Below are 22,690 nucleotides of genomic sequence, written 5' to 3'. Positions count from 1 at the left end.
AATTATAATGGAATAATACATAAGCACCTACCACTGTTGGTGAAGAGTCTTGTTTTTTTAAAACGTATGTAATGTTTATATAGCCAATAGCACAGTAAAATTTATTCAAAACTACCTAAGACTTACTGATAATAAAAAGGTACATTCCTAGAAGATTAAACAATACATCTTTATGGTCTCATAAATCAAACTGGTAATAAACGCAGTGATGCTCCATTTTAAAATAGCTTACCCTGGACACAGAAATGATACAAGATTATGGAAGAAATTTTTTCTCTTTCAAATTTACATTGAAAAACACCTTGGTTTCATGTGTATTCAATCACGACAAAAACAACACCAGAAACAACAAAACCAAAACCAATAAAACCACCTCTATACCTTGTGCATGTGGTGATCAGAGATAAACTTTCCTGGATTATGGTGTCTGCAAATTCTTTTCTTACAGATATAATCCTGGTGTCAGTTTTCTTTCTCCCACTTTTCTAAAACATTACTTAAATTCTACATACACTGGACACATTTAATCCTTGCCAGTTACTACACTTACGTCAGAGACATTTCTGTCCCTTTCCTGGCGGTTCTGATTCTCACACTTTTTCCTTATATATTAAATATTACATTACAGTGTGTACAAAGTTCAGATGACTAACCATAGAAGGAGATTCTGACAGGATCTGCTACTTTATTGGTCCAATTAGAAAATCTTTCAAATACCAGTAAAAAATTAAGCTTTGAATGAGATACAATCACAAGCCCTTTTGCTCTTTTGGATAAAAAGTATTATTGTTCTCAAATACTCAAATCATATTTGCAAGTGTACTCTGATCTTTAAATCATGTAAACACTTCTGGAAGCTTTACCAGAAGATTTAAATACGCATAAGCCAAAAGAAAAGTAAATAAATTCATCAGGTTTATATTTTTTTTAAATTTAGAATGTTATAAAAATATTTTTTAACTGATGCAGAGTAAAACCATTTAGATAACTCATGATCCTCATGTTATTCACTTGCTACTTTGCTGTCATCAAATTATTAGAGCTTAGAAAGTTATTCCCTCATTCTCAACCTTATTATTCAATTCAAAACTCAGTATTTAATTTAGCTCTTCAATTACATTCACTTCTGCACATCTAGCTGTTTAAATTATGAGTTACCTTTCTCATACACTTGTTGCATTACTGTCCATTTGTGTGTGGACACGAAAAACACACATACGTGATCTCCCTTATACACAAATACATAGTGTATGGACAGAGATGAACTTCAAAACGTAGACCTGACTATCAGACCTACACATCTTATTATAAACTACTAATCATTCGGAACTTTAAAAATTTCAAAGGACTTTTATAGGAAAAAATAATTTTTCTTGCGCATAAAGTCCTCTCTGCAAGTAAAAAGAAATTCAGACAAGTAGGTAACATTTTTAACACTGCTTTAATTCTTACAGACGTGTCCATGTCTTCAAACATTATTTATAGTCACACATATCTAACATTTTTCATATTTTTCTTAAGACTTTATAGTATGGTACTGCTGCAAGATACAAATTTGGCAGTTTGCAGTAGGATCTGCTCATTGTAGCAAATTATTCCGACATTAAGTACTATACAGCCGGCAGTGTACATTCTTCTAACATACATATTAAAAATCTTATGAACACTGTGACTAAAGCATATATGCTAAATTGTATTTTACAATGAGTCACTAAATTTTTAACAAATTATATATTGCAGTAATCAATTGTTGCATCATTTTTAGTTTAGCTTTTTTTAAAATAAAAAATGTGCTATTTAAAGCTATTTCATTAGCAATTTTAAAACAATTGGAAATATCTTAAAATCTGTCTCAAGATTTTGCTCTCATTGCCAGTGAATGTGTGCAATGAGTTAGTTACTGCATGAATTTATATATGGTATAATGATTCTCCTCAATTGTCCTTCCAGCAATATTTTTGGAAGCGTTTAAAGGGAATCAATACCTCTTTGTACTACCAGAAATGCATAGCGACACTGGTATACATCATTGCAAGTGTTTTTTTACTCTTCCACAAACACAGCTGCAATAGTTCTACTGCCCCACTGTAGTTTAACAAATTAATTTCATTACAAATTAGAACACAGAAGATAGGCAGTGTCCTCAAATGTCTTTAATCCTTTTTTAGGCTTCATACATCATTAAAATAGAATGACAGGCAGAAGGATATTTGTTCATTCTTTTAAAAGCTCATACACATTTTTGCTTTGATTCCATTCTTCAGTGGCGTACCACAGAGAAACCTCTGTATTTTCAGAATTGATGTACCTTTCAAAACTATAATCTTTGGCTTTCAAGCTCACTATTATTTGCCTTCAGGTGCAAATTTTAAAGTGTATAGGCTTCTAAAAAGAACTTTATGGCTTCAGCCAGATACTGAAAGGCTTGTAGATCAGTCATCATCACAGTGTAAATTTCTTTTCAAAATAATGTTCCTCACTCAGAGTACACTTGTGCTTATACTCGGTTCACTTGTCAAATACAAATTTGAGGTCATCAAAAGCTTCAGGGCAACTTCAGCTATTCCAAAACTCATTTTCTACCTCTATTTTGTTGGAGAAATAGGATTTTGAATGTAAAAATAATAGGAAACTCTACAGATAAAGAAACAAAGGCATATTATGTGCATGTTTCAGTACAGTGTTGCACTGACTGCCTGTAAGGAAAAAGTCAATCCAATATCCAAGAATTTTAAAACACCAAAAATATTAGAACCAGGTAATGTATTTTGCAACTGAGTTGATACATATTCTATTCAAAAAGTGATTTTAGAGACGACAAATATATATGTTTAGGATCAGATGGTGATGATTCTATTTAAATGTTTCTTTTTGTAACAGATGAAACATTTAAACAGTCTCATTTACAATGTCTACTGTTCATTGTAAGTCACGTGTCTGACAAGGGTAAATGACACTATATCCATGTTGGCTTGGATTCCTTGGCCATATAATAGTAAGTGTTTTTATTTAATTCTATTTTTAAGGGCTATATTTCATTAAAATAGAATGGCAGACAAGATAATACTTATTCTTTCTTTTAAAGGCTGAGTTTAGATTTGAGTCTGATCTTTTCATCTCCAGAGACTTTTTCATGCAGCTATAGTTCATGTTTATAATTAGAGCTGAGTAATTGGAAAAGCGTTTCCCTTCCCAAAGTAAAACCGAATTTTATCATAGAGGTTGACACATGCAGGAATCCACAGTCTCTTTTCTATGACCCAAAGCCTCATACACATAAATAGTCAAGGAAAACGGGTTTTCAGAAGCAGGATTTTACACCCAAGCTTCTCTTAGCTTGTCTTAAGGACAAATGAAACAAGGCAAAAATAAATAAAATAAATAAAAAAAAAAAGCTCAACTCAGCTAGAAACCTAAGATTTATCTGCTTTAGGTAAACTGTTAGATGCTCTTGAACTGTGTTGGTATGGAAGGTGACACCACACTTATTCATGGCAAAAACTTTGCTCCAAATCACACACTTGTTCCAAACTGTCACCATCTGAAACTTTGCATATACTTTTAGACAAATTTCATGTGGTACCCCCCCATACCATCACTTCTTACCAACCTTGACTCACTTTTATCTGCTCCTAACATTTTCACTGTGATTAAATGGTATTTAAGTTGGCATTTGTGTATTTGCTGTCTTTTCATGCTTGCTCGTATGTCGGCTGTTAAACTAGGAGACCACTGGAACAGAAACCATCTGAACTAAGTGTCTACAAAGCAGCTAGCATACTGTAGTCTATGTAAAATATTGTTTTAAATATGTGACATGTTAAGGTATATCCCTCCAGCCATTTCAATTTAGAACCTGTGCATAAACATCTGAATTCAACACACTTGTTTCCTAGCTTGATAATCACAAACTGTCATTCCACGTGGCTATTGGAACTCAAAGTGTCTGATAGATGTGACCATCCAGGCTGAATCTAAAATAAAGGAAGAAAGCCTGACTCTCTGACAAAAGTGTCCTGGACAATCTCATTTTCTCATTCGCCTAAGCTTCAAAAAAAGAGAAAAGGTATAGTCATAGAGAAGTAAAATAGAGAAACTACAGCTTATAGCATCTTTGTGGGATGCTCTCTACACTGGGGTTGCCTGGGAGGCCTTTTGCTTTCACATGAAAATCAACTAGTCTGTAAATATCATTGGTGTACACCCCTAAAATGTAAGTGATGATACAATCTGTTTTATTTCAACACAGAACGTATCGCATTCTTTTCTTTCACACTCCCCTGTGACAGACAAAGCACAAAATTTTATATTAGTATTCATTTAGACTGTATTCATCCATTAGCATTAAGGAATAATTTTCAAAATATTTAATTTTTAATGAACATTTCACTGTGTCATGTAAATTTTCAGGAATGATGGAACGTGGCATGTAACTCATTGAAAAAAGCTAGGGAAATATGAAAACATTTTGGCATGCCATAAAAATCCACTAAGCTGCAAACATGAAACAGTTGCATAAAACAATTTTAAAGCTATGAGCTACTGTAAGCATAATACAAATATTGATTTTTACTTCGGAAGAAATGATTATATACTAAATATTTAATAACAGAAAGATTGATAGAAAACACACTGATTCCAACCCAAAACGTCTAGTGAATTAAAACGATTTAACAGCAATCACTATATATACTAGTTAAGCAATAAAAACAGCCTACCAATATGTTCATGTTTGCACAGATGTTATTTGTCGAAAATAAAACATTGATTTTATATTTCCTTTGATATTCCTCTGTAGATGCTACATTAAAGAAAATGTCAGCTCAGCCTCTACAGATCTCTGAAAACAGTAAATGTTCTGCTTGTTTGGGTTTCTCACTATTTCAGAGAGAGAGATGTGAAGGGAGAGGAGAAGGAAAGATGGAGGGGAGGGAGGAAGGGAGAGGATGGGGATAGAAAAAGAAATGTTTAAAACAACTAGAACTATTTGCTCCTGCATTGTAAGATCTAGTTCCAGTTTGCCTGCATGCTAGAACGTCATCTACCCTTTCAATATTTGTTTCCCATTGTTTTCTGCCCATTTAAAAAAAATCAACAAAACACATCCCAAATTTTATAAAGCAGAGATGACATAGTAGGACAGCTCACGTTTATTAGCTATCCCACGCTTTAACATAAACAGCATTATAAGGTAAGCCCAAAAATGTATTTTTAAAAAATTTATTGCTTATGAAGGCTCAATACCAACAATGTACAAAACTTGCCTTTGCTTATAAAATGAACACTCTCTGACTTTGAGTGATAGAGACTAATGAACAAAGATACCCTTAACCTAACAAATAGGATAGCTGTGAAGCAGAAATTAGCTTCTGAGGAGCATTATTGGCCATCCCTACAATTTCAAAGGGGAAGACTCGCTCTAGCCTTTTACAGAAGTTAACAGCGAGACAGATGGTATCAACTGTCTACTCCAAAGTACAGCGGATATATGATAACAGAGAGGAATGAAAGATAAGAATGGAAGTGCTGCCAAATGGGGGGAAGAAGGGACAGGAATTCCTAGAGAAAGAAACAGAACTAATTTGGATATAACTTCTGAGGTTCCCCCAAGGCAAAGAACCTAATGTCAGTGGGTATAAGAGCGTAATTGTTATTTTGCAGCATCAATGGTCAGGAAGGGAAGACTAACATAAGGATCACATTTGATTTGAGAATTACATGGCATATATACACAAGGTTATTGACAGCAACCTCTTTAGAGAAGTAGGAACCCCACGTTTCAGGAAATGAGAAATAATTCACAGAAAGTATCTAATATGCAGGGCTTTAGAGAAAATATAAAGTATCCATGCAATTCTTATAATACCTACTTTTTAATCTTTTGTTAAATACAGAATATGATGATGTTATTCAGAAGACTTAGTTTAGCTACTCCATGTGAAACAAAGCAAGGTAAAACAATCAGATACAGCAACTTATTTGCAACAAAAGCGAAAATTTAAATCACACAGTCTGCTGGTGGTTTCAGAGCAGATATTTCTCTGCTCCTTTACCCAAGGAGCAGCATTTTATTGGTCTATTGACATTAAATCATTATAGAGCCTTTTGAAATGGTCAAACTGCCTACCCCCCTTAAATCAGTACAAGCCTAGCTATTTCATTATAAATTCAATGTCAGGAACTAAGTCTTGGAAAAGTAAGGTTTAATGAGCCAAACCAGGATTATAGTGCTTCCTTCCCTCACAGTAAGGCTGTCCACTACCTGCAGCAATACTACATTTATGGCTGTTATAAAGTACCCTGCCTCTCATTTTTATTGTATTCAGCTGAGTTCCTTCATCACAACGTTCATTCCACTCAAATATACAAACTCTTTTACTTTAAAAAAATCAGCATTAAGGGAAGCAAATACTATATTTCTAAACATTCAGAGACTCACAGGAGACCAAACGGGTATATGCAGCTTAATACAATCTGTAGTGCTTTAATGTCATTTTACATTGAAGGAGGCTTCAAGAATTGAAAAAACATTAAGGACTATAAGCAATCTTCTATCAAATGAAGGAAAGAATAGACGAAAAAGCTCTCAGTTATAAATAACTGATTAACATAATTGCTTCATATTCAGCAGAAATTACCTACTAGTTACGTAAGTCACGTAACTTCACAAATTTTGGCTCCATACCTTCATAATCAATAATTTAAAATTAATTCAAGCCTTCTCCAAATGGCTCCTATTACTCTTACAGAGTTCAAGTCATGGACAGCCCAGAAAATGAATTTCAGCATCTGGTAAATGAAACATTTCTGTGTTTTCAACCCCTGAATTAACAATTTCCAAACAGACACATGCCTGTGACTGTTTAAGATCCTGAAAAAATAGGACTGAACATACCCAATTAATTAGGAAGCACATTTTTATAGTAAGTTATATATACTCTTTAGAAATGTGTTTTATGTTATTTTTAAAAGGACACGTGAAAAACAAAATTTAAAAATTGTCACCAAATATTTAGAATGGATTACCATTTGAAGGACAGGCTATCAATTTAAACTACTCAAAGTTGCATCTCCACATTTAGAAATACAGCTACAAAACACAAAAAATAATGAATGAAATGAAATGAAAATGTAGTTAAAAGATTAACAGTTCAAAATGAGCAAGTATTCAGGTCAGGTAGACCAAGAACCACTTTGGAAATAATGTGGGGCAGATCCAGAAAACTGATGGTATCTTTTAAGATTTTGAATGAGCCACTAATCACTTTCTTTCTAACATACTGCATGCACTGACAAATTAAGTAGTTCTCATGTAACACATCAAGGAAAATACTCTTATATTGCACTTAAGCATATCTTCTGCTTGTGTACATCAACCTTCTTGAATGACACTGTTATTTGGGATGTAACACAGGGTGCAACTGGTAGTAGCTGATGCACTTTTATTTATGTTTTCCACCAGCTTTTGAAATTCCTTGGGAAACAGGGTTTTTTTTTTATCCAATATAACACGTGATCTCTTTTGTGCACATTTTTCAACACTTAGATGGTAAAGATAGCACATAGCAAACAGATCTTACATCCTTTTACCTTCATAAATAGTTCCTTGAGGCAAAAATACACAAAAAAAGACCTCACAAACATGTACTGCATGTTTGATATTGCCAATCTGGGTTTCAACACTTTCATCGCCAATAGTTCCAAAACTGAAACTTTCACAGTTGACACTGGTCAAATTTGTTATTTTTCTTTTGGGGGAGGTCAGGTTCGAACTCCTTTTAATAAAATACCAAAGGCTGTTAACAGTGTTAACGAATTGCCATTATATGTTAAAAAGCCGATCTTGATAAAATCCTAGTTATTTATTCCTTACCTTAAACATAGTTTACTGCTCTGTACCTGGCAATAATTATCACAATTCAGATTTTTAACACATTTCAAATATTGGAACACCTTAATAGCAAATAATATATGAAGCATATATGAATATACTACTCACCAATTTTAATCTTTGCAAAGGTATTCTGCTAGTGTCTATCGGTGTGCGTTCTGTGACATTAACAAATCTGACTTCTGGGATAGCAATTGCACATATTACATGTGCCCACCTGTGAAAAGTGGCAAGTCAAGAATACCACCAACAAAACCATAGACATAAGATGTTTAAGATGTTTCATTACCTGCTGAGCGTCTTTTCTTAAAAGTCAACCATCTCTGGATATTTCCTTATTAGGATTTCCTAAGCTTTTTTGAAACATATTTAAAAAACCTTACAATACTACCACTTTGTGTAAATATCATTTCAGTCTAGGGTTTTATTGCAACATTTTTTTAAGCATCTTTCACATTCAATTTATTAAGTGCAAATGTTTTGTAGTTGTGCTTTCCAGGTGCACATGTAGGAGACCACATTATTTGATTCATGTGCAATTTACTGCCTACAACATTTTGGATTAACATTACTCAGACCTGAATAACTATTCTTAGGCAATGCACATAATCACAATCCGTCATATATCTATCAAACTGTAAAACAAAGTATATTATCAAGACCTTCTGTTTACAGACACAAATGCATAGAAGTAGCAAACTGATCGGGCTAGTACTGTAATGCCCAACATGAACTGGATCCCCTTTAGCAGTGAAAGCATCTGTCAAGTGCCTAGGGCACGTAAGACCTCCATGCAACTTCAGGAAATGTGTCAGATGTGTCAAGAGGATGCTATGCACTTTCTATACTCATCGGAAAGCACTGCTATATCCTCCAAATGCTGGTTCAATACATAAATCTCAAAATAAGGAAGGCAAAATGAAACTAAAAAAAAGTCTGAAATTAATATTAGAAGTGCATATTATATGAAGTAAAAGAGAAGCTAATGACATTTTTATTAACCAAGAGCAGCCTTCTGAGACTACTTCTAAAATCTTTTTTTGGGGTAGACAACTAGTAAATCTGAAGAAAGGGAAACATTTCCATTCCTTGACTTGTATTTGTCATATTCTCAGTCATTCATTGTACATCTTTTCTGATTACGCGATTTGCTCTTTTTTGTAAGCCCTGAATGCTTGCCTCACTCCACTTTCTGTACATCTCCAAGGATACACATTACATGAGCATCTTAGCAGATTAACTCAAATGTGGGTTGGAACTAAAAGAGATAGAGGGTGATGCAGCAGAATAGAAATCATTTCTCTTCCCTGCAATAGAGTGGTGATAATTCAACACTAATTTTTGACAAAAATATCTGGAAAAGTATAATATAATATATAGGGCATAAGCAAACTGCTGTCACGTGACGTTAAAGTTGTATTGGCCAAAGTGTGAGATAAGATGTACATAAAGATGACATACCAATTAGCACGTTATACAGTTCAGCCCAAATGAAAGCGGATAAGGCTTGCAGATCTATCATTTATTATGGTGACAGTTTTGTTTATGTTCTAACTTACAGAAAAAAAGTCTTGCTTTGAGACTTTTTCTTTTTAACTTTTAGAAACACCCTTTTACTTTTCATTGCTGCCTGCCCACCTGCAAAACTACGTTGTCTTACCATCTATGCTTTATGGGACATAAATGCTATAAATAAAATGCCTCTTCCATACATCCTCACTCAAACCTTTATACTCTGACATCTCCCAACCTAACAGGACTCAAAACAATTGCTATGTTCTGCTGAAAAGAAGGAATCTCAGCAAATGTTTACCTCCCCTACCACCACCTGTTTTTGATTCATTAACTTTTAAATCTAAGTAATGCTAGTCCTGCACCTCTAATCAGTATGTGAGAGAGAAAGAAGGGGGGAAGGGAACGCACATGTTGAATTTTACACTTGCTGGAGAAAAAAAAGACACAATTGGAACATACTACTCCAAAAACTCTCAAAACTTTGGACTGGTAGCTAATACTGATAGATAGATAGATGAAAGACTCAAGAATGTGTAGCAACTGTAAGGTGTTACGGAAACAGGAAAACAGGAGTTGAACTACTTCTACAGAACTCTCATTTCATAAATCCGTAACAGAAACCTACAGAGGGATATAATGCAAAACCAAAGACTTTAGGTATAGTTATGCAGAAAAAGTCACTTTCTGCAAACCTCTGTGGATTTTTTTTCTATGAATAAATCTTACAAAACATTTCTAAATCATTTTAATTGATCAACAGAAAAAGATGTATGTATTTTAGATACATACATTTTAGATAGATGCAACATGCAATCTATCAGCAGCAAATATCAAAAGGGCATGAGAAATTCTACTGAAATAACACTTTTGTAATTTTTTTTTTTTTTTGAAGAAAACCAAGTAGCAAATTTAGGGTAGTTTAAAATAGAACTAAAAAGCAGCTGAATATTTTCATGTTTTGGTCAAAACCTCCATTAAATCAGTAACAATATTAATGCTTTCTGAAGGTAAGATCTGGCCTGTAAGTTTCACATAAATCCCTCCCCTAACTAGACAGTTTACAAGGGTCACGTGACCAATTGCAAATCACTGATAAATAAATTCTTGCCTGCTAAGTGGAAAAGAATGTTGCAGCTAGATCATCTCTTACCACTGCATTCCAAAGGATTAAAGAAAGAGGTCTACATGATATTGCTACGTTACTAAAATAATTTATTTAATTATGAGAAGATTCAAAATGCATAACGACTGTTCCATGATTTGGCTTGAAAAAATACTAAGCTGCAACATTTTCCATTTTATCTTTTAGGTTTACTTGCTATAGTGTTCTGTTATCCAAATACAGAGAAAAATACTGATGCTGTTAATAGCACTATGTCAGCAACAATACTATTTCTGAAAGTGTATGATAGAAGTGTATTTTTAAAAAACACTTCAAAATCTAATTTTTTAATATGATTAAAATTAATTAATTAAAAATACTTATTTTCTAGAAGTTCAAATGTACTGTATTAAATTCTGTAATCACAAATTTCCAGGACCAAACAAGAAAATACACTTTGCTGTTTGATAAGACTCACCCATGCAAACAATAACACATGAGCTGTCATTTACTTTCTTTACACAAAGGCCAGCAGAATAGAATTTGGAACAAGTAAGTCTATGCAAATACTAAAACAAATGTACATTTTAGCATCTAACTGTTTCACAGAATGCCAGTGGCACATTTCAACCAGGAATAATTTCATTTCTGCAACTGTTCAGCTTAAAGGGACACTGTCAAGTAATTAGTTTTAAAAAAGCTTTGTACATTGGGATGGACTGGGAATAAAGTTTAAAACAAGCACATGCAATCACGAAGGATGTATTACTTACTTCTTGTCAGTAGTTTGCTTTAATGCACCACCTCTCAAATTGCAGAGACAACATTCCTAAAAATAAAAATAGTGTAGAAAAAAGTGAGCTTTATTGACTGGTTACAAATCAGTTTTATTCAGCTGATTTTAAGGATATGTAAATTGCTAATGTAATTAATTACTGGGTTACAACCTGACAGATAAGCATTGCATCTCCTTACAGGAAAAACAGAATACAATAATGAAAAGAGAAATAACTCAAAAAAGCTAAAGATAAATAAGTTTTGAGTATTACTCTTAAACAAAGTGACAGAATCACTTTGAAAGTGATACCAAACAAAAAGGCATTTAATCGGTACTACCACAGAAAGGCTGGAATTGCCATGCAGCTTATTAAGGTAAAACAAAGTTAAATGACCCATAATTAGTTCAGTGGAAGTTACCGAGAAACTGACTTACAAGCCATTGATCCAACTCAAGCATTTGCAAAATATGCTTGTTCCTGACAGTTCTCAAATTTATAAACCTCCAGAATATAAGACAGGTTATGCTTTTTGCAAGAGTTCCCTTTGCTGCAGTACACCGTCACTGCCTCGATCTTCAGTACAACTCCATCTGCTTTCAGGGCACTCAGCAAGGCATATTTCAGTGGTTCCCAGATAATATGCCAAACAAATAGGGCTATTCCTAACTCTACTTAAAACTGTGCCTTTGAACAGATACACAGGCATTTCTACTTTCCAACCCTTCTCCCTCTCTTTCTAATCCTTCTCTCTCTCTTCAGTCTCCTCCTTTTCTGAATCTATCCTTTCCTTTTTTTTTCCTTTTCCTGTCACAAGAAGAGATGAGAAAGTGTTCCCAGTGTTAGCTATTTTTCTTCCTGTCTCAATTTTTCTGGTCTCTACAAAGAACCAAATGCAGAAAATGAAGTCAAGATACCCTGTGACTTGTATATCTTATTTAAATTTTCCTTGAAGGGGAAAAACAAACAAAACAAAAAACTTCTCTGTCAAAGACAGATAAGTCAAACTTCATGCCATTCTAGATTCACATACTAAACTCAGTTTAATGTATCACCTCCTATTTTAGTCCCAAACCATCACCCTTTGCAATGCTGTTGAACTACTGTACATAATCGCCCCTTTCTTTCCTATATGTAATTATCTTCCAAATATTTGTAGATTCTTATGATATCCTAACCACTTGGTATATTTTTTTGCCAAGCTATATATATTAAATTCCCTTAACTACTCTCAAAGGTGACTCAAATCATCTTCACGTTCTCTTTCTGTCGCCCCTTCTTCGGTCGTCATTAGGATAATGAGGTCCTGCCATCTACATAGGTATACTCTTAAGCTAGGCAAAGAACCATGGCTATCTTTCTTATCCCGAATATATTTTGGTTTCAAAAACACCTCACTTGGAAAATTTATTGAACTACATAGGCATGACATAAAGACTTTCCTCAACTAGATGCTAAAGAATCATGTTATTAAGGCTTTATACACCTCAATTCACCACGCTGAAATTATTCTGTAATAACACAACAAAAATTCCACTAAACAGTTAATGGGCACCTTGCAGTTTCCAGTAAAGTCCTATTTCAGTCATGGGAAATTTGCTTCTAATTGGAATTCAGTTCTCAAAGGCAAGCACTTACATGTGAAAACTACGGCATGAAACAGTCTGCAGATTCTTTAAACCTACCTGGGAATCCTGAGGACTACCTTAGCACAACCACAGAGTAATCCTACAGCACTGCATCCTCTTCAGTTTGATTCACCTTAGAATCTTGCCTACAAATCAGCAAAGATCTATTTCTTCAGCTCCTACTTTGAGTGATCTCGACACTCTGAGGGAATGGGTCATCTTTTCTGCTATCAGTGCTGTTTATCTTTATAAACAGAGCTTGGCCTCCATCATAGTGAGATACGGACCAAAAGATTGGGTCCAACCTGCTAGTTTTATATATGACAGTTGGAGGTGCAAGATAAAACCAGTAAAATGGGCACACGTCTCCATGACCACATGAAAGTAACAAAATAAATGAGCCAAGAAGCATGGAAAACAGTACTTGAAATGGAACAGCCATTCAGGAAGAGGCAAATACCATGATCTCCTAAGAAAGGAGACATGCAGGCCTTCTTGACGGTCTGATTCCCAACTCATTTGCAGAGCATGAAGCTTACAATGTGGAGGTAGAATAACATCTGCAGGCTGGGGAAGAGAGCATCAGTCTGACTCAATACAAGTCTTTGGCTGGGGAGAGAAAGCTTCATTCTCCATTTGCAAGTTTAAAAGATCAGTGGATGCCCCACCTGTGGACCCCTCACAATTCTTTTTTAAATTGAAGCACTTTCTCATATTTGCCATAAAAATCCTTTAACTGACTGCTTCTCTGTTCTGCAAAGTAACATTCCGTTTGCCCTTATTTTACAAGCTTTGATGTTCTTATGCCAGCTTACTTTGAAATTCATTATTAGAATAATGATGAACTTTTCCTGCTTCTAATAGGTGGGGTTTTTTTTACTTTTATGGAAAACCTTAATCTAATCTTCTGCTGTGTAACTTATTAATTCAACTAGAGAGTCCAGGGCCCTAAAGAAGTTTCACAAATAAATTAAACTAAAATACATAAGAAGATGTTGCCAACAAATTTCTTCTGAAGGTTTACTGTCTCTTTACCACCGTAAAAATAAAGAATTGTGAATTAGACACTGCAAGAGACAGAAGTCATAATCCTTACCTACTAGCTACAGGGCTTTCACACTAGGTTTAAAAAAAAAGAAATTTAAACAAAAGAGGAAAACAAAAAGAGAAGGGAGGAGGGGGAGGCAGCCCAGAGAAAAGAGAAGGTGGCTGTAAATATCCTTATTACCAGCTAGAAAAAGATTCCACCTATGCAGGACCTGTAGCAACCAAATTTAACCCCTTCTCAAAAACCACCTCTACAAACTGTTGATGAGTATACAGTGGTGGTGAGTAATAACTGTTCACAGTCTCCTGGATACAGGCGATAACAACTTAGGTCCATAGACGATTTCACCAGTGTTCATAGCAGACCTGGGCAGGAAGGACCATTAGCCTTAAAGCCCATTAAATCCATTTTGTAAATCGTACCTTAATTGCAATATATTGTCCTATATCCATGCGACATGGCTATTACTTTACTTCCAGTTTCAACATACTGCAAGCAATGAAAACACAGGGGACCTGATATTAAGATAGACTAATATTCCTAATACAGGTACACCTGCCATGGATGGCAGTTCAATCACGTGTATATTAGCAATTACTATCCATGTTCTCAGGAGAGAGAGAGTGTTTGTGCATCCATGTATGTCTGCTGTCAGCCTGTGTATAAAAATCAGGATAGGAACGGACTTCGTTGTAAAGCACCACCTTATAATATATCCAATCTCTGATTCACTATTACTTTGCAAATCCGTTAAACAAGTAATTTTGTCATTTGTATTTGCATTATGTAATAATTTCTTAAGCATATTATTTTACATTTATCTAAATTAAATCTTAGACCAACTGCTCACCTTCTTAAAAAAATCTCCATAACATTCCAGAATTACAAAAGAAAACTCTCTCTTCCAGTGTCTGTATAAAGTAAGATGTCTCCATATAATTCACACGGTTTACCATACTAACATTCACTTCATCTTTTAGCTTTTTAGTGGAGATGATGCATTTTTTTCACAACAAAGTAGATCATATCCACAGTTTCTGGACTAAACACTTCCCCTTGCTTACAATGAAACTGCATTTTGCAACTAGTGTTCCTAATCTGGTTTATTTTTCATTTCTCTGTTTCAGCCACTGCTAGAAACTGCAGCAAAAGCCTGAAGTCAATGTGAATTAACCATGCTTAGTTTGGTACATATATCCAAAAGATAGATCACCTTTTTTGGAATGATATGCCACTATTCAGGCATAGCTGCATATTAATTATTGTTGCATGGAAAAATACTACACAAAAAACAAGCCTGTTCACACTCATTTGTATTTTAAAATGAATGCATTTGGTTGTCTTTGAGTATTTTTTACGCTGCCAAAATTCAAAGTCCTATTGACAGTAAAGCTTATAAAAAGCAGTTTTCACACTTCCATATTTGCATACTTACTTCATCAGCAATAGCATTCTATATGAGACAGGAAGCTGTCTGACACAGCAAGGCAACAGAGTTCAGCCAAGCCATAGCAGAGATATATATAGTAAGCCGTATTATGGTTATTCTTATGGACAACTATGAACATGCCCCACACGATCCCCTTTCTTGTTAAACTGCTGTTTCTCCTTTCCTCTAAGACCCTGTAAATTACAATGGCATCTCCAAAGAATTATATTTATACAGTTAAATTAAATATATAACTTATGTCAGCGGAAGAAGACAGGGTAAAATAAAACGTATGTTATTCCTAATGAATTTTGTCTGACACATTTTCAACAGGTTCCTTGTAAAACGTACTCTCCATAATCAACCTAACAATCTCTTACAGCTCTTTGAGACATTCCTGCCATTACGGAATTTTTTGTAACAGCTAACCTGAAGATTCTGTGCTGTAGCTCAAGCCTTTTTCTTTTTACTTTATGCATCGTAAACGTGAAAAACAGATTGTTCCTGTCATTTTTGCCATTTTCCACCTGCAGCCCCTTAGTAGGTTAAACAACTGCAACCTTTTCACCTACTGTCTTCATCTGCAGCCATATTTTACCCTCTGAAATGCAATGAGGACAAAGCCTTAGTGATGTCAGGCAAAACATGTTTAGTTGATACATCTTGCATCCCACATCTAGGGAGATGTGTTCACACAGTGTTAACCTTTGTTCTGCAGTGACTTGTTAAACTCATGCACTGTAACTTCAGGACCTCTTCTACAGCAATGGCTGGTGTCATTGCTCCTCTTTCCTTTGTCTGTATTCTAGCTTCAGCATCTTATACTTTTCCCTATTTAATTGCATCCTGTTTTCCAGAATATCTCAATAATTTATCAAGATCTTGTTCATTTCTGATTAACTTTACTTCACAGGCCTCATTAAAAAAAAAAAAAAGAAAACAAAAGCTTGTATTCAGCTAACATCAGCTGCAACAGCTTCTTCTGCACAAGGGATAACTACGCAGGCTGTGGCTGGTCAGACCAGGGAAGAGAAGACAGTATGTGTCTGAGAGATGTCAGTAAAATCATGAGGACTTGGAAAAGGACTTGACTAAGTACTCTAATACAATAACTAGGTGGCTGCTGTCAAAGAAAAACAGAAAGCAGCAGATTCAAAACAAAACAAAAAAAAATGTTCTTCACAGAGCATATGACAGTTTGCCAGATGTGGATGATATAATTTAACGCCACTTGAAAAAGAAGCTGCATAAGTTCATGAACGAGAAATCCAGCAAAGGTTACCTTTTACACAGTAAACACAAAGACATTGTCTTTGGCCAAGGCAGTTTCTTATTTGCATATTGCAGAAGATTGAGAGAGCATTAGGGAATGCTTGCCCAGGACTTATATTCTTCCCCAGGTATTCATTTCTGGCTGTGCTAGAGAGAGGATAACAGGGCAGAATAGACTTTGGTTTGATTCACCTTACTGTTTTATGTAACCTGACATTTTAAAGCTTTACAAATTACATTTTAAGATGTTTTAGAAAAGATACCTAGATATTAGGAAAATCCTGTTACTTGGCATTGCTAAGTATACACTGCAATATACGTTATATATAATATACATTTAATTAAATTTTCATGCATTTGTAAGGTTTGTGATTCTGAAAAACAAACAGAATGCATTCACCAAAATTTATTATTATGTTATTTTTGTAATAAAAGTATTTTGATAACTTTGTTATCACAGCTGTATTTAGCAGTGACACCAGAATGAATCCATTCAAGTAAGTATACATTTTGGTTCGTGGTCTGAAGCACTGCAAGTGTTGACATTGTCTTCAGCTCTCAGTAGGACACTGTTTTTCCAGTTAACAATGTATTTCCACTTTTTTTCATCAGCTATTGTCCCTGTGTGTCTATTGACTCTGACTAGTATCTAAAAGCACTCAAGAATCAGATAAATGGTTAGGATAGTGGGTTTTTCCCAAATATTTCTAATAAGAAGTCAGAACAGTTGTTTTCAGTTTTTAGAGTAAACTGCTACAAAGCTATGTCACAATAATGCTCACTTATTGCGCTCATTTAAAAGTAGCTGGTTCATAGAAAATTGTAACTAATCAAAACACAAATCTAATGAACTCTGCCACAGCTAAGTCAAATAGATACAAATTGTATTGCTGAGGCTGATAAACATCTTTTGTCTTCTTCAAGCCAATCTGGTGGGTTTTTTAGATGAACCCTCTAACTGAAAACAGGTACCCTTAGTCTTCCAACTTCTGTCTCACTTGCCTTGTAACGCCCAAGGTCACACTTCCTAATAGTATTAACACCGATGTCCATCTGGATATGGCATTGCTGCCTTTTCAGCCATCTCATTTCCCCAGTTTATTTGTATTTGTGTCTGTATTTATCCTTGTGTAAAGAAAAAAGGGTTGGTGTTTCTCTTAATGTATTTGAAAATGTCATTTTCAGAAACAGTCCACTAATGAATATTTTAATCTTTCCACACCAGGGGAATAATTTTCACTCAGAAAATAGCTTTTGAGATTATGTAATTTCAATTGAGAAGCCATTACTGTATCTACTTCAAGCTATTACCTTAAAAGTAACTTTTCAGAGACAAACTTTTTTTATAGACAAAATATTCCTAAAAATAATAAACTGCAGACAAATTGAGGGTTGTCTAGTAAAAGGATTCACTCTCCTGTCTGGGAGCACCATTTCTTAACAGAGCTGCTAGATGCTACCATACCTATGTGTCCTTTCTCACTAGAATGTGCATATCTGCAGTATAAAACATGTATCAAGTATGAAATGAAGACTATTACATAGCTGAATATGAAATGTTTGTGCAATAGTGGTTATTGGTCACTAAGATTTAGAAAACGTTTAAAGTAGAAAAAGCAACTGTTCCCCAGCATCTGAAGAAAGATTACAGACATCTTCCCCTTTGAAGAGAAGTCCAAAGGACTGAGATTAGCTGTGTTAAAAAATAAATAAGTATTGAAATTAGCTACAAAATACAAAACTGATCATTCTTCCTGCAAAATATAATGAGACTGTGAAAATCACTGCCAGAGGATAACACTGAGGCTAAACACTTAGCAAACACACAAACAAAAATGGAATGATATTTCTACTGATAAAAAATATGCAGAATTATTCCAATTATTATAAGACAACGGTTGGAAGTGACAATAAATATTAGATTTAAAATTGAACATCTTTAGATGAAAATTTGTATCTTCAAGAAAGCAGCCTAGCACCAGCTTTGCAAGGCAGGATATCATTTTACTGGTTATGGCCACCTTTTTCTTTCCCCTCAATGATTTTGCAGCAGTACTTCTGGAGATCAGCTATGGTGTTTGACGGCAAATTTAGATTGGACAAGGTTCTCTGGTCCAACTCCAACTCCAATCAAAGCTGCATCTGACTGAAATCCTGCTTCACCCTGCAGGGAATGGACAACCCCTTCCTCGGTAAGATGAGACACACACCTGGAGGTGCCTAAAGCTATCAAGACTTTTTACATGGGTATCAGTAGCAAAGGTTGACTTGGTGAAATGCAATTAAGGAAATCCAAGGTCAAAATGGACTTCGAGTCTGAATATTACGGCACTTAGGTTATAAAGGTATTTTCCAGTTTTAACCATCTTCAATTCAGTTTCTGTGACAGCATGAGGGAAACTCAGTATTTACAAACCTGTTAAAATACATGGTGTCAAAGACTGTTTTTTACCAGCAATGCATATCTTGTTACTAGACTAATACCAAAACCAGAAAGAAATATCATGCTCCCCACCTCTGAGTCCACACATGGTTACCATCATCATTTATCAGTAATTCCCCTAATAAGTCACCTTTCTGTAGAGAAAGTTCGGGGAAATCCAGATTTAAAAAAAAAAAAAAAAAAAAAAAAGGAGAAAACAATATCTAAATGATTTTAAAACTTGGTAGCAAAATCAGATTGAAAATTAAGACACTCTATATCAACTCACATGTAGAGAGTTAATTTTGGCAGTTATCAGAATCTGAAAACAGGAGTTTATAATGGAAATGCTGACACTATATCGGTGAGAAAAGCACCACTATAAAAAGATTGTTCAAAATCATTATTTTCAGTAGGGTGAAAGAGGGCAGTTTCTGAGCTGGAATGCAGAACGGTCTTACGTGTCGCTTTTCTGACACCTTCCGAAAAAGAAAAAAAAAATCCTTCAACGGATGTAATGGGCTACTCTAAACACAAAATATAAACAACTCAAAAGAGTCTGATATCAATAGTAAAATACAAAGCATGAAAAAGCTCATTTACAGAAAAAAAACAATTCTGCTAAGCTGCCTAACACTTGCTATTCAACATAGGATCTGTTCTTAAAATCAGTGCCAACTGACCAGATTATTATTGAACTATTTCTGTAGCACTACGGAGGGTTAGAATAACATGTGAAAAGTCACGCTGCTTCTTTAGTAGTTTTAGTAACTGCTGGCTTACTATGAAGTAAGGCATTGAAATGCATTTACCCGTTTCCATACTTGCTCTTCTTTCTCTTTGCTGTCCCAAATCCTTTTGTCCTCTAAATAATAAATAGTACTTATCTTTATGTACTATAGCTACTAGGTGACCACATCCTTGCACATTGTATAGTAGGTTGCATTCTCTATAATGCCAGTCATTACTCTTCCTGACTTCACTAGGTTTCTTTAGCTGAAGCATTTAAGATTAATGAGGCGTTTGTTCTCAATCAAGGCACTTTGTATGAATACAGTTACACTTTCAGGAGCCATGCAGATGACTTATTTAATATTATTTGATTTTTTAATTGTTTCGGGGGATTGATTTATGGCTATTTTTTGTCCATTAGCATAGACAAATTTGGTATGACTCTTCTTTTTTGTCAATAATTGTTATCAAACAGGAACTACTGCCTAGTAGAATATGAAGATATGCTATGCTATCATGGATCCAAATGCATCCTGGAAGGTGAAAATTTTACATAAAACACTGTAAAGCATATTACTTCAGCTACTTAGAGACATTGCAACTGCTAGAAAACAGTATGCTTCTGAATCTCAACAATTGTTTCCCCGGATAATATATAAAATAGAATCTCCATCAGAGAAAAGTCTGGCTCTGTAAATCTGAGTCCACTCATTTTTCTATTTCCATGTTTTAATGATGTGCATAGCCGGGATTCACACATAATACCATTTCATTCACCTATTAATACCGGTCTCATTTTTATAGTGCTGTCATACTTCAACACTTTGTAAAATCATACCGATACACAAAAACCTAGTAGAGAGCAAATTTTCCATAAAGTTAACATAACTCCTGGGAGTTTAAGAAAGTATCACTTAACAGAACTAAAAACAATACTTAATTGTGTAAGGAGAGGACATTGAACCAATGTTTGTACCAATGTTTCATAACTTCCACTTTATTCTCCACTGCACGAAACTTTTCTTTCTTCCTGTTTTCCAATCAACCTTCCCTTCAGGATTTAAAGCCTTGCCCAGAAGGGAATTCCTCAGCCAAATCTCCTCCTTCTAGGAACCAATGTGAAGAGGAAGGAAAACAATTTCAGACATTCAGGAAGGCGAAGTTTCAGAGAATAGGTATTTTCTGATAATTAGATCTTCTCATTTGATATACTTTTCCGACGCAAGAATTGAATTTTTAAAGACATGTGGATATATAATTCCCACAGTGAGTCAAATCACTTTCACATCTTCTGCAAGAGCTGCAGTTTTTAGGAATGCTTATCCTGAACAAGAATTTAGATTAATAGGATTTTTTTCATTTGTTTCATGTAGAAACTTGGAGTCTAAACCATGTTAGTTGGAATTTAAAATACACTCACTCTACATGCCCTAAAGTAAAAAAAAGTCATGCATATAAGTAATGTTCTTTAATTACATCTCCCACTTCAGAGAAACTTAGGGTACTACACAGCAATTTGAAAAACAATTCAAATATTATAACAACAGACACAGAAAAAATTAAACAAATATAAAAACTGATTCAAAAAAGAAGCATACGCATATATTTCAAAGGTAGCATAAAACTTTCAGCTGCAGGTTGGCAAGACTAACATAAATTGCAGATTTTCAAAAGGGCAAATAGTACTCTGGGCAGCAGTATATTCAATTAAGTTATCTTTTTTTATAGATGTACAGAAGATTGGTTAAAAGAGAACCACATTTATCTTAAGTATACTGCTAAGATTCAGTAAAAGTATTGTACTATTTTGAAGTGAAAGCTGTTAGGATAATATAAGGCTATTGTCCAAATTCTGAAGAGACAGAAACATGATTGTAAAATGACAAATAGGACCAAAATAAGTATCAGCAATTCTTAATCATGCTGATGTCAGCCATGAGGTTCCATATAAGCAAAAATACACTAATAAATTTAAGTTGTATATCAAACTGATAATTTTTTCTCCAGTAACTACCATCACATTGCTTTGCAATGAATAATAGTATTCAAACAGGCCAAAGAGAACCATAGAAAAAAGAAACGTCTGTGTCTATTTTATCCTTCTACCTCAACCCACCATCAAGTCTTCAACTATTCCTGCCAACATGTTTTTAAAAATCGTGAAGGAGTAGATTCTACAAAATCTCTATATATCCTATTCCAGTAGTTCACTATTTTAGAAATAAAAATTTGCTAAATTTCCTGGTATTAACACAATCTTCTGCTGATGAAGTTTAAGGCTGCTACAAGTCATCTTGTCCCTCAAAGGAGAGAACGGTAATTGATTGTGCTCATCTTTGCAATACACATATAATTTTACATGAGAGAATGTTACTTATTTCTTTTTTGTCTTCCCTTGGCTATACTAAGAAGGTTAATTCTCTCAATTCTCCCTTATGGAATGACTGAAGTCTATCAGAAATGATTAAAAGGGATAGGCAAGGAAAGCGAGGTGGTGGGGTGGCCCTCTATGTTAGGGCCAGTTTTGAATGTTTAGAATTTAACAGTGTGAATCACAGTGTTGAGTGCGTATGGATAAGAATTAAGGGGAAGGCCAACAAGGCAGACATCGTGATGGGAGTTTGCTATAGACCCCCTAATCAGGATGTAGAATCTGATGAAATATTCTATAAACAGCTGGCAGAAGTCTCACAATCATCTGCCCTTGTTCTCGTGGGGGACTTCAACTTCCCAGATGTCTGCTGGAAATACTACACAGCAGAGAGGCAACAGTCCCGGAGGTTCCTGGAGTGTGTGGAAGACAACTTCCTCACACAGCTGGTGAACGAACCAACTAGGGGAAGTGCCCTACTGGACCTACTGTTTGTTAACAGAG

General features: G+C 34.8%; 1 protein-coding gene across 1 annotated transcript in view; it reads right to left on the bottom strand.

Moving 5' to 3' along the window:
* The window catches only part of KDM4C (lysine (K)-specific demethylase 4C), a 273,932-nt gene that overhangs the window by 80,760 nt on the left and 170,482 nt on the right, over positions 1–22,690 (bottom strand). Inside the window, exons 15-16 of the mRNA XM_009890665.1 lie at positions 11,282–11,337; positions 8,000–8,108 (exon numbers count right to left, since the gene is read on the bottom strand). Of these exons, the coding sequence (XP_009888967.1) occupies positions 8,000–8,108; positions 11,282–11,337 (165 nt within the window). The remainder of the gene's footprint in view (positions 1–7,999; positions 8,109–11,281; positions 11,338–22,690) is intronic.

Source organism: Charadrius vociferus, unplaced genomic scaffold (genome assembly GCF_000708025.1).
Source record: "Charadrius vociferus isolate BGI_N301 unplaced genomic scaffold, ASM70802v2 scaffold188, whole genome shotgun sequence".
In the NCBI taxonomy this organism is placed as follows: Eukaryota; Metazoa; Chordata; class Aves; order Charadriiformes; family Charadriidae; genus Charadrius; species Charadrius vociferus.
Note: the sequence above shows the minus strand (reverse complement) of the source record. Positions and strands in the feature narration are given on the sequence as shown.